The sequence below is a fragment of the Chrysemys picta genome, chromosome 4 (assembly GCF_011386835.1).
Source record: "Chrysemys picta bellii isolate R12L10 chromosome 4, ASM1138683v2, whole genome shotgun sequence".
Taxonomy (NCBI): Eukaryota; Metazoa; Chordata; order Testudines; family Emydidae; genus Chrysemys; species Chrysemys picta.
The window spans coordinates 137,157,477-137,170,799 of record NC_088794.1 but is presented as its reverse complement, the minus strand read 5'-3'; the positions used below and the strand labels follow the sequence as shown (position 1 = coordinate 137,170,799).

Sequence of the window (13,323 nt, the reverse complement as noted above, 5' to 3'; positions counted from 1 at the left end):
TGAGAGAAAGCTGAAATTTTCTACAGAAAGCAGACACTTTGAAAAAAAAAATTTTCCACTGAAAACTGTTTAAATGGAAAATTTCCAACGAGCTCTATACAAAACCAAGCTCTCCGCTGGGAATGGGCACCACTGGGCTAGCAGATACCACTTTCCTTTCCCGGGATAATCACAGGCAGAAGTGAGGTTTAGAAGAGGCCCCTGTGGCTCCTCCATCCTCTACTAGCTAACTTTTGAGGGGAACTGACTGAGCCCCCACAAGCACCTCTGTAGCCTCTCACTCCCTAATCACTGCAGGCCTGCAGCTACAGGACTGCAATGTCCTTGCCAGGATCGGAGTGAAAGACACAGAGTGACTGGGATCTGCACAGGACCACTGGAGGAAGCAATGATCTCATACTGGGGCTCCTCACTTCAAAATATGGATTAGCTTTGGGGCACCTACACCTTCAAGCCCAGTACTGCATAGGCCTGACCATAATCAGGTCAGGCTGGTATGGAGCGCCTCTGTACAGAGAAATGGGTCCCTTCAGAATCTCTGCCCTCAGTGAACTCTGAGATAAAGAAGTGTCTTTGTCATTTCACTGCATGACTTTCCCTCAAACCTAGAACTGACCACAAAGCAGACAAAAATGAAATTTGAGACAAAATGTTAAAAATGTATGTTTCCATTTAACATTTAAAATGGGGGGAAGGAAAGGTATTGACATTTTCTTGCCAGCTCTGCCTGTGATGCTCTTTTCCCAGGCTCATGGAGACTGCAGCTGTAGGGGTGGTATTAAAACAACAGCCTTCATTGTTTTGGCATGTCCACAAGTGGACTTGAGACCTAGGGAATGGCTATAGATGCCCTTAAGTAGAGTTGGGTGGAAACATTTGGTCAATTCAGAGAAATATCCTGGGCCCAATTCTGCACCATTCCAGTCAATGGGAGTGGTGCCAATGAATTTAATGGTTAAAGGATGTTTTCAGCTGATTATGTAAGAACATAAGAACAGCCATACCTGTTCCCTGTAACAGTCAGAACAAAGGTCCCTTAGCCCAGTATCCTTTCTTCCGATAGTGGCCAGTGCCAGGTGCCCCAGAGGGAATGAACAGAACAGATAATCATCAAGTGATCATTCCCTGTTGCCCACTCCCATCTTCTGGCTAACAGAGGCTAGGGACACCATCCCTGCCCATCCTGGCTATAGTTTCTCCATTCACATAGGGAGAGAACAAAACATCATCATTTTTGCTGGATTAAATTATAAGAGGTTGACATGAGCCAAATAAGGAAAATTCCTAGTAAATCTTAGGTTTAGCCAAAAAACAAAACAAAAATGGGGAACCATAAAGGGATAGTTTCAGTTGTGTTTCAGTTTCAGAAAGTACAGTTCTGTACCAGGTATAATCCTAGTCCCCAGCTAACATAACTTTTCTGTAGTGATACCTTTTTACAGCAAATATTTGAAAATCCTTATTACAACCTTCCCGACCTAGATAGAATTCTCTTGAAACTGCCTCAGCTCCTTTGTCACAGATTCTGTCTTTTGGAACAGCCACATCCAGGCCTGTATTTATTTGCCTGCTCACCTTTTGGCACATGCATGATGTAACATGCTTTGGCATGTGGGAGGCGCTTGTGTTTCTGGTTTAATTGGTGCTCGGCTGTCAGTCTGCAGGCTCGTGAATACTATAATAAATAAAGCCTACAAAATGCAACTGTTAAGTCCCTGGGCATAGTAAAGATGACTAAACCCCACTTCTTCAGTAAATAATCCTAGACAGCTCTTCGCTGTGGGACTTTTCAGTGAAACAGCTTCCGCAGGAAAGAACTAGCTGTGATGATTTGGGGAATCTCTCAATATAATTTATGAATTCTGTGAGACTGATCCAACTGCAAACTCTATTTTGAATGTGGGAGCTAGGTGTCTTCTGTAATTATTGGGGTTGCTCTGTACCGCAAACCCCTAGGGTGCCAGTTGTGTGCCCGGTGAACTGCATCTTGGAGGGAAGCACTGTAGAATCATAGAATCATAGGGTTAGAAGAGACCACATGGGTCATCTAGTCTAACCCCCTGCCAAGGTGCAGGTGCTTCAGCAGCTAGGCCTTGTAGGTGCTAGCCCTGATGGGCCCCAGTAACCACTCAGACACATGGCTAAGGGAAAGGTTTTAGGTGCAGAGATGTAAACAGTTACTGTTCAAAGTGAGCTATACTGTTTTTTCTGTGTGTCTCTGGGCAGTCCATCTGAGAATCAGGCTCTTCGGGCCTAGTGCTCTCCACAGTCCAGTCTGTATTCAAGCATGTAAGCATTTGTGGGTTTCCAAGCCAGGCTCAGATAGTGTCTCTCATTGGGCCACCTGCACAGGTTCCCTACCCAGCTGCTGCTGCTCTCCCATAAGTCCAGCACAGACCTGCATACAGCTGTAATATCCAGTACTCTCTGCTTATTCCACATAAGGCTCTGTCAACAGTTGCTTGGGCTTCTCTCCAGCTCCCAGCTGCCATGTGGTTCCCACTCCCCAAACAGAGCCCGGCCACCTACTAGTTCAGGACCTTTCCACTTATCTGGGTAGGGAAAAGGGAAGTGCAATAGGAGTTGTTGTCCCCTGCTTTGCAGACCCATCACAAGTCTCTGCTGTCTCTTTGCTTCCATTTTGGACTGAAATTCCAAGGTATTGTGATGCAGGGCTAACAATAGGGGATCATTAACTTGGGATAGTCCCCTATTCAAATACAAACACCCTAGGCAATAGATTCACTCCCACCCAGAACTACTGGTTTGACATTAGAGAGGTCGTCTGGCAATAAAATCACCTGGCAGGAGTCTGGGATCACCTGAAGTGGCTGACTCAGGAGTTCCCTGACAAAGGGAGAGGAAGGTTATAAAAGGCAGGAGTTGATCTATTTTGGGGTTTTGGACATTTTCTCCAGTGCAAGCAGAGAGAAGTTGCTGCAGCAGCCTGTTAAGGCAGGAGGGAATCCTGCTTACCTGAGCTTATATGGTCCTCCAAAGACTCCCAAGAGAGGAGAGAGCTAGACTGAGGGACATTGTATTCAGGATGTTTGTTGTTTTCTCTGTGCTTTACCTGTTAAGTGCAGTCCAATGGTGGTTTAGAATCTTGTGCAAGGTCTGTCTGTGAGTGTTAAGCATTATACCTAGCATGTAACCGCTGAAGAGGTAAACTAACCCCAGAACACCCCCTGGCGGGAGTTCTGAGAGATGGTGTGTTTACAAGCTATGGTCTGAGGAATCAGCACTAGTTCTAGGGGCTGCGCTGGGGGCTAGGTGGTTGCAGATCTCAGGAGTAGGTGGTAGACAGAAGATCTGCACCCTGAGAGTTTGCCTAGGGACCCCAAGACTGGGACTATGCATGGGGTTTGTTCAGACTCCACTGGTTTAAAACACATGGGATCCTGGGGCTGGATCCCCTCACAGCAATCTGACGACTGACCAAAAGCGGGTGCTCGACTGGACCTTTGACCTAGGCATGTCTGTATGGTTGTATTTTCTTGTGGGCTTACGGCCCAGGCTCAGAATTGACTCTGGAGGATGCTTTTGCCATTTCAGTATTAACCAATCTAGTGGGGACATACAGTGCCACATACATCCAGTTATAGGACTTTATTTCATTTCCTGGGCTAGAAATGATGCAGCACTGAGGATACAGTTTTCACAAAAATCAATGTGCAAGCAGAGAATCAAAAATATTCCCAAGCAGGGCACTACTTGTATCAGCTCAGGAATTAAAAAATGTAAAATTCAAGCTTCTGAAATCCCAGACGTCCTTACATCAGGGACATTTGAGTACTACAAAGTCAGGAAGAAAATGAAGGGGGACTTTTAATAGAAACATGTTTTACGGCAAAATGCTAAGGCCAGATCTTCAGCTGGGGTAAATTCATAGGTGCTGGAACTAGGAGTGTTGGGGGTGCTACCGCACTCCCTGGCTTGAAGTGGTCTCCGTGATATCCAGGGTTTACAGTTTGGTTCAGTGGCTGTCAGCACCCCCACTATACAAATTGTTCCAGCACCCCTGTGTAAATTGATATAGTTCATCAGCTTCAAAACAGATATGCTGATTTAAACGAGGCTGAGGGTCTGGTCCTTAGCATTTTGCCAGTAAACCGAAATTCCTAAGTGCGTGCATTAATAAAGGTGAATTAAAAAGTGTTGAGAAATGATTTTTCATTCCATTTTAAAAACTCATTTCATGCATTATGTCATCTAGTTTTAAAATTACAGTCCAAGTAGAGGAACCAAACTGCTATATTGAGCTTTTAAATCATCGTCTCCCAGGGCAGAAGTACATGACTGACCCTTAGCTATTTGTTAGGTCTTTCCAGACCATTCAACAGAATTGTATGCAGGGGAGTCATATGAAGAGCTATATAACCAGTAAAAGGTATTTGATTGAGAACTGTATTATAGTTAATAAATGATGTTGAGATGGCTCAAGCTGTGAAGTTGTAACTGAAGCTTAAATAGCCATTTCTGTTGCCTTGATGTAATTGGTGACCTAATGGAGTCAGCTCTTTGTTGGTAATCTATATCAGCACTAGGTATACGGTACCTTTTAATTCATCGTTTCTCAAAGAGATTTAAAACAGTCATAGAAACATTTTCTTTTGTTTCGTACCATATATCTCTTTGACGCCTGGAGTATTCTCTTCTAAATTCACACTGTGCATTAAATATTACAAATTAAAATAAACTCCCCCATACTATATAAAATTGCAGCCATGGGGGTGGGCTGGCATAATCTAACACACACACACACACACACACGCACACATAAGTAAGATGAAAGGCTAAGATTAATCTCAATTACAGAGAACTACAATAACAAGAACCCCCTCCCAGTAAGTGTGTGTGTGTGTGTGTATGTATATATATATATATAATTAATTTAACTTTAGTATGCCAAGTGGGTGGGGAACATGATACTTCTTATGCTTGGAATTATTACTTAATTTCATTGGCTGGGACTGGAAATACTGCTTATGTATGTGTTCATGGTTATTAGATTGTCAGTAAGGCATTGACTAAAGCAATGCTAAGTTATCAGAAATGAACATTTGGTGAATTGTATTTTATTTTTCTTCTGGGTCAACAGAGAGCCCTATCCAATTTTGGTTGAACATTGTTGCTGCCATTCATAGCTAAGAGGGGGTTATAAAAAGATGACATGAGGTATGAATGTAACTGTGTTACTGAAAGGTCTTATACAACATAAACCTTTGATTTCCTTCTCTATAGCAACATTAATCTAGTTTATTTCCCTATGGAACTAAATCTGATCTAGGACAGGTGGAAATCAGCTGCTTTCTCATTCTGAAATTGGCCTCTTATCAGTATCTCTGACAGCAGACAGGTAGATTTTGGACAAATGGAAATATATCCTGACTTTTTTTTTTTGGACTTGTAGGTGTGTCTGCACCCACCACCATCTTACATGCTCCCAAGAAAATTCCCCTGATTCACAGCTTAGATTCATGGTAGATGAGTTGATCAGTTTGAGTTGAATTGACACTTTGCCTGAGTAATTGGCAGCACGTAGCTGCACTGGCTTAGGGGGGAGGGATAGCTCAGTGGTTTGAGCGTTGGCCTGCTAAACCTAGGGTTGTGAGTTCAATCCTTGATGGGGCCACTTAGGGATCTGGGGCAAAATCAGTACTTGGTCCTGCTAGTGAAGGCAGGGGGCTGGACATGATGACCTTTCAAGGTCCCTTTGAGTTCTAGGAGATGGGATATCTCCATTTAAAAAAAAAAAAAAAAAAAAAAGGAGCAAAACTGGGACTGATTTGAGAGTCACACTCTCCCTTTCCTACACAGGGAGAGTAAAGTGCACACGCCATTTTCTTGATGCAGCTCACTTCCCACACTGCACTTCCCAGGTGTTTTAGCTGGTGTGATGCCGGAGCGGAGGCAAGGCTCCATCTACTCCCCACTGTCCAGTGTGGGCAGAGGGAGTAGCAGCTTAGTGTCAACTGCTGTCCCCAGTGCATGGACTGGGATCTGGGTAGCCCACACAAGGGAGTAAGGGGACACCTAATGCATCTTTACCCCCAAGACTACTCATGACTGAGTCCTTTACAGCTGAACAGATAGTTTATCTAAAAGAGCCAGCCCTTCCACCACAACTCAGCCACTGACAATCAAGTTGGGCTTTTCCTCCCAGTGAGAGGGGTTGTGTGAACTGAATTGCCCAGGCAGACCTGTTGCCTTTGAATAATGCCCTCAGTTACATCTGTATAACCAGATAGCCTGCAACATAGAGAGACACGTGCACCTAAGGGCCAAGCGCAGTATGCATGTTCTTCTCTATTTACACTTTTATAAACACACTACAAAGAATAAATCTCTTTGAGGGACACCACAGGAAAATGTTGGCCCAAAGGGGAAAGAAAATCCAGTTCTGGGATGATAGATATGTTGGAGTGAGGCAACTATCTTCCCCTGCCCCCCTGCCGAGAGGTATACATTTTACTACTATGACTCCCCAGGGACATTACGAGTTTCTTTTATTTCCCCTTTGAATTGTTTGAGAGAATAAAATGGTAGGCAGGTGTCCAGCAGTGTCAGACAGTTCTGAGACAGCTGGGTGCAGGCTTGAGAGATGGTGACAAAGTAGGAGAGACATAAAATAGTTTGGTCCCTCTCCTTGCCCTATTTCCCTCATTGCTGAGTCTGGTTCCCTCTGGTCACTGACATATATGATACAAAGAGCAGAGACTAGCTTGGCTCTGGTTTTGATCAATCATGTCTTTACATGCATTAGGAGGATTAGTACCTTCAATCATTTAAAAAAATGAGATACATCTTTGCCACATGTGCCAAAAATGTCATACATTTCATCCAACTTATGGCAAATACTGTCTGAGCTGTTGACAATGTATGCTTTCACCCTGGAACTAGAGGATGCAGCACTCATAACGATAAACATCTAAAATATTTCTATGTTGAAAAAATGAACTGGGATTCTGAAATGTTAACACTTAACATTATTTATGATGATGATGTGTCTATGTATTACAGTAGCTCTTAGAAACCCCAGCTGAGATATGGGGCTGATGTGCTAAGCTCATGACAAGATATAGTCCTGCTCCAAAGAACTTAGAGAATCATAGACAGGACAGACAAAGGATGGGAGGGGAAACAGAGGTGGAGGGCTTATGCAAGGTCGTAGAGCAGTTCAGTGGCTCAGCTAAGAGTAGAATCCAGATGTCCTGATTCCTCTTCCAGTGCCCCATCCACTAGACCATGCTGCACATACAAGTTCTATTAAAGTTCCATTTGATATAGTTACAAAATCAATAGGCTCCTCATTTTAAGTATAATAAGGGATAAAGCTCAATGGTTTGCATATCTCCAGATTGAATCTATATCCTCCCCCTCTCCCCCACCACACTGTTTGATATGAGAGCAAATGCATCAGGCAGAACAACAGCTGGATTTCTTTCCTGTTGTGGGATTTCTGATAGTTTTTAATGCAAGGTAATGAAATTCTGATTGGGAGATTACAGAAGGATTCTATAATCGTAAGAAGCTGCATCTTTCGTAGCCCCAAGTATTTTGTGAAGTAAAGCAGTCTGATTAGATGAAAGGACATAAAGAAGTCCAAGAAGTATTCAGTCTTATACCATTTCTAAGGGAATTTTTTTCCTTGCCTTTCAACTCAAGAGAATATGGAGAGATGAACAAAAGTAAGAAGTGACCATGAAATAAAGAATATCATTTAAATTATCTGAAATCACAACCGTTTTTTTTTTATTTGATCCCTTATGTCTGCTTTCACACCTCATTCCAATTACACTCTGTGTTAAGGAGACACAAGACAGACAGCTGATTTTACGGTGGAAATCACCTCTCTGAGTGTGTACCATGCCTTGGTACCAAGCAATGCAAGATTCCCCATGCTGCTCTTCCCATGTCTGTTGGGAAACACTTGTCCCCTGAGAGGTGGATTTGGATCTCTCACTCATTTCACGTAGGCCCCAGTTGGACATGGAGTGGTAGCTTTGGAGTACTAGTCACTTAGGCCGCATTTGAGTCAGACCTGTTGGTGAGAGGCTCCATATCCCATTTCTGCAGGAACTAATCCCTTAACTCTTAGGATGAGAATGCTCAGCCCTCAGCAAATTGGACCAAGGTACAAAAGATGAATCCTGAATATTTCCACCTGCTTACACTCAGCATATGGCCCACAGCTTCACTGTAGCACAGTGTCCTTTTTCCCCCTTCCCTCTACAAAATAAATCCTTCCTCGACTTTCTCACATCTTTCTAACCCTGCTATGCTCTGCTGAAGTAGAACCCCTTACTCCTGACAGGCAGAAAGCTTCATTCTCCCTACCTGCATATAATAACCAGTTGCCTGGCTCCCCCGCTAAAGCTAGTTTGGGCTACATGCTACACATGTTCACCCCACCTCTGCTGTAAACATATGTAATATTTCTATACTGACTCTTGAGGTGTGGAATGGGGTAGGACCTGGCAACTGGGAAAGCTGACTCTCATTGAAGTGTCCAGATGCTGAAAAAGGGGCTGTTTCCAGAGGTGGGGAGATAAGGCCACTCAGTAGTACTCATGACAAACGGATATCCCTAAGCCAGAATCTCCTCCCAACAGTCAAAGAAAGAGCTTCACCAAAACCTTTGCAATAACCAATCTCCAGGAGACACCCACCTCAGAACTGGCCGACATCCAGTTTCCTAAGGATTAAGGCCTATATTTTCAAAAGTGGCCAATGATCTTGGATGCCCAATTTGATCATTTTTGGACTTGTTTTTCAGGGGTACAGAGCACTTGCATCATCCTTTTACTTCAACTAGAGCTGTGGATGCCCAAAACGTCTGAAAATCAGGCCCAAGAGATCTCATGTTGGGCTCCCAAAATCAGTGGCCACTTTTGAAAGTGTAGCCTTAGTCTCCAGGTTGTGGTAGAGTAATGGGGGCTTTGTAGTACAGTTGTATTGCTTCACATTGAGTCAAAGAAATCCCATCTTGTTCTGGCTCTGAACTGAAGGTACCATTAGGTTTGATTATTACTCTAAACAAATCAGCAGTGACTACAGGGCTCTGGGAGTGAGGGTAAAGGATCTGGGTCCATTGGTTGTGTTCTTGTCCATCCTCTCGGTTGAGGTAATGGCTGAGGCAAGGACATGTACATCCTGGAGATGAATGCGTGGCTTTGCAAATGGTGTCAATTGGTGAGTTTTGGCTTCCTTGGCCATGGGATCTGTTCTGGGAAGGAGGATTACTGGGTTGAAATGGGATCCACCTGACCAAGAAGGAAAAGAGCATCTAGGAATTATTTCAGGGAAGTTCTATGGCCTCCGTTATTCAGGAGGCCAGACTAAATAACCACAATGCTCCCTTCTGGCCTGGGAATCTATGAATCATGAATCTTTGCACACTGACTCACCAACCTAGTGAGGAGGACTTTAAACTAGATTCAAAGGGGGCAGGTGAGAAAAGCCTGCAGGTAGCTATCTTACAAAAGTATAATAGGGTCATCAGAGCAGCAAGAGGGTTAACAGAAAATTTCCAATAAGATCTTGGAATGTATTGGGCACACCTTTTTGTTTCAGTTGAAAGAAATAACCAGGGGGACAGCCATTTCAGGCCTGGTCTACACTACGGGTTTAGGTCGACTTTAGCAGCGTTAAACCGAATTAAGCCTGGACACGTCCACACAACGAAGCCCTTTCTTTCGACTTAAAGGGTCCTTTAAACCGGTTTCTTTACACCACCTCCGACGAGGGGATTAGCGATAAAACCGGCCTTTGCGGGTCGGAATTGGGGTAGTGTGGACGGAATTCGACGTTATTGGCCTCCGGGAGCTATCCCACAGTGCTTCATTGTGACCGCTCTGGACAGCACTCTCAACTCAGATGCACTGACCAGGTAGACAGGAAAAGACCCGCGAATGTTTGAATTTCATTTCCTGTTTGCCCAGCGTGGAGAGCACAGGTGACCACGCAGAGCTCATCAGCACAGGTAACCGTGATGGAGTCCCAGGATCGCAAAAGAGCTCCAACATGGACCGAACGGGAGGTACGAGATCTGCTCGCCATATGGGGAGACGAAGCAGTGATAGCTGAACTCCGTAGCAGTAAAAGAAATGGAAAAGTATTAGAAAAGATCTCCAAGGCCATGAAGGACCGAGGCCATAACAGGGACACACAGCAGTGCCGCATGAAAATTAAGGAGCTACGGCAAGCTTACCACAAAGCCAGAGAAGCAAACGGAAGGTCCGGGGCAGAGCCGCAAACTTGCCGCTACTACGCGGAGCTGCATGCGATCCTAGGGGGTGCAGCCACCACTACCCCAACCGTGTGCTATGACTCTCTCACTGGAGAAACACACAGGGAAGACGGTTCGGGGAATGAGGAAGATGAGGATGGAGGTACTGTAGGTAGCTCACAGCAGCAAGGAAGCGGAGAAACCGGTTTCCCCAACAGCCAGGATATGTTTGTGACCCTGGACCTGGAACCAGTAACCCCCGAACTCACCCAAGACCCTCAGGGCACACAGGAGACCTCTGGTGAGTGTAACTTTGTAAATATTTGTAAACATTACACACAAAAAAGCAAGCGTGTTTAATGATTAATTTGCCCTGGCAATCACGGCCAGTACATCTACTGGAAAAGTCTGTTAACGTGTATGGGGATGGAGCGGAAATCAACCAGGGACATCTCCAGAAAGCTCTCCTGGTTGAAATGGGGTGATTTTATTAAGGGGACATTCAGAGGCGCCCGTTCCTGCTCTTCTGAACAGAAATGTTCCCCGCTGTTAACAACGCGGTGGGGGGAGGGGTAAAGTGATCATCCCAGAGAATCGTGTGTGTGTGTGTGGGGGGGTGGTTTACTTGTGTTTGTGCCGCATGTTAACCGGGAATCCGCAGCCCTCCTTTTACATTGAAACCCCATTTTAAATGGACAACCCAATTCATCCTTGATATGGGAAATGCGCTGCTGTTTGCAACCTTTCCCGCATGTTAAGAAGGTTAAAAAAGCCAAAACACTGTGGCCTACCATGGCTGCCTGCAAGCCGAAATATGCGACCTTGTAATGAAAGAGTGTACCCATGGTTCTCTAAAATGTGTCTTTTTTAACCACCTCTCCCTTCTCCTCCACCAGCTGCAAATGTTTCTCCTTCGCAGAGGCTCATGAACATTAGAAAGAGAAAACGTAGGATGAGGGACGATATGTTCACGGAGCTGCAGATGTCCTCCCATGCTGATAGAGCACAGCAGAATGCGTGGAGGCAGTCAATGTCGGAGATGAGAAAAGCCCAATATGAACGAGAGGAGAGGTGGCGGGCTGAATCGCGGGATGAACAGAGCAAGTGGCGGGCTGAAGACGATAGGTGGCGTCAGCTTGCAGACAGACGGCAAGAGGCAATGCTCCGTCTGCTGGAGCATCAAACTGATATGCTCGAGCGTATGGTTGAGGTGCAGGAAAGGCAGCAGGAGCAGAGACCGCCGCTACAGCCCCCGTGTAACCAACAGCCCTCCTCCCCAAGTTCCATAGCCTCCTCACCAAGACGCCCAAGAACACGGTGGGGGGGCCTCCGTCCACCCAGTCACTCCAAACCAGATGATTGCCCAATCATCAGAAGGCTGGCCTTCAATAAGACTTAAAGTTTTAAAATGCAGTGTGTCTTTTTCCATCCCTCCTCCCCCACCCATCCCAGGCTACCTTGGCAATTATCCCCCTACTTCTGTGAGGAACTAATAAAGAATGCATGAATGTGAAAAAACAATGACTTTATTGCCTCTGTAAGCGGGAGGGGAGGGTGGGGTGGGGTGGTTGGTTTACAGGGAAGTAGAGTGAACTGGGTCGGGGGGGGGGTTGGAGGATTCATCAAGGAGAAACAAACAGAAGTTTCACACAGTAGCCTGGCCAGTCACAAAACTCGTTTTCAAAGCTTCTCTGATGCGCACCGCGCCCTGCTGTGCTCCTCTAACCGCCCTGGTGTCTGGCTGCACGTAATCAGCGCCCAGGCGAGTTGCCTCAACCTCCCACCCCGCCATAAAGGTCTCCCCCTTACTCTCACAGATATTGTGGAGCGCACAGCAAGCAGCAATAACAATGGGGATATTCTTTTCGCTGAGGTCTGAGCAAGTCAGTAAGCTGCGCCAGCGCGCTTTTAAACATCCAAATGCACATTCCACCACCATTCGGCACTTGCTCAGCCTGTAGTTGAACAGGTCCTGACTCCTGTCCAGGCTGCCTGTGTACGGCTTCATGAGCCATGGCATTAAGGGGTAGGCTGGGTCCCCAAGGATCACGATAGGCTTTTCAACATCCCCAATGGTCACTTTCTGGTCTGGGAAGAAAGTCCCTTCCTCCAGCTTTCGAAACAGAGCAGAGTTCCTGAAGACGCGAGCATCATGTACCTTTCCCGGCCATCCCACGTTGATGTTGGTGAAACGTCCCTTGTGATCCACCAGGGCTTGCAGCAGCATTGAAAAGTACCCCTTGCGGTTTACGTAGTCGGTGGCTTGGTGCTCCGGTGACAAGATAGGGATATGGGTTCCGTCTATGGCCCCGCCACAGTTTGGGAATCCCATTTCAGCAAAACCATCCACTATTGACTGCACGTTGCCCAGAGTCACTACCCTTGCTATCACCAGGTCTTTCATTGCCCTGGCAAATTGGATCACAGCAGCCCCCACCGTAGATTTGCCCACTCCAAATTGATTCCCGACTGACCGGCAGCTGTCTGGCGTTGCAAGCTTCCACCGGGCTATCGCCACTCGCTTCTCAACTGTGAGGGCTGCTCTCATCTTGGTATCCTGGCGTTTCAGGGCAAGGGAAAGCAAGTCACAAAGTTCCATGAAAGTGCCCTGGGAATCGTCCCATACCTGCAGCACGATGCGGTCCCACCAGTCTGTGCTTGTTTCCCGGGCCCAGAATCGGCGTTCCACGGCATGAACCTGCCCCAGTGACACCATGATTTCCACATTGCTGGGGCCTGTGCCTTGTGAGAGGTCTATGTCCATGTCAATTTCCTCATCACTCTCGTCGCCGCGCTGCAATCGCATCCTCGGCTGGTCCGGGTTTCGCCTTGGCATGTCCTGGCTCTGCATATACTCCAGGACAATGCGCGTGGTGTTCATAGTGCTCATAATTGCCGCGGTGATCTGAGCGGGTTCCATGATCCCAGTGCTAGCTATGGCGCCTGGCTGGTCAGAAAAAAGGCGCGAAAGTAGTATCTGATGGACCAGGAGAAGGAGGGAGGGCGGGAGGGAGGGAGGGCCGAGTGATGACATGGCGTACAGGTACAGGAACAGGGAATTAAAATCAAGACAGGTGGCTGTGCATCAGGGA

General features: G+C 46.2%; 1 protein-coding gene across 1 annotated transcript; it reads left to right on the top strand.

Moving 5' to 3' along the window:
* The first annotated feature begins 9,612 nt into the window (after positions 1 to 9,612).
* On the top strand, positions 9,613 to 11,762 carry LOC135983212 (uncharacterized). Its single transcript, XM_065593716.1, has 2 exons — positions 9,613 to 10,532; positions 11,128 to 11,762. The coding sequence occupies exons 1-2, from the start codon at positions 9,995 to 9,997 to the stop codon at positions 11,628 to 11,630; spliced, it is 1,041 nt and encodes a 346-aa protein (XP_065449788.1). The 5' UTR covers positions 9,613 to 9,994; the 3' UTR covers positions 11,631 to 11,762.
* Positions 11,763 to 13,323: the final 1,561 nt, after the last annotated feature.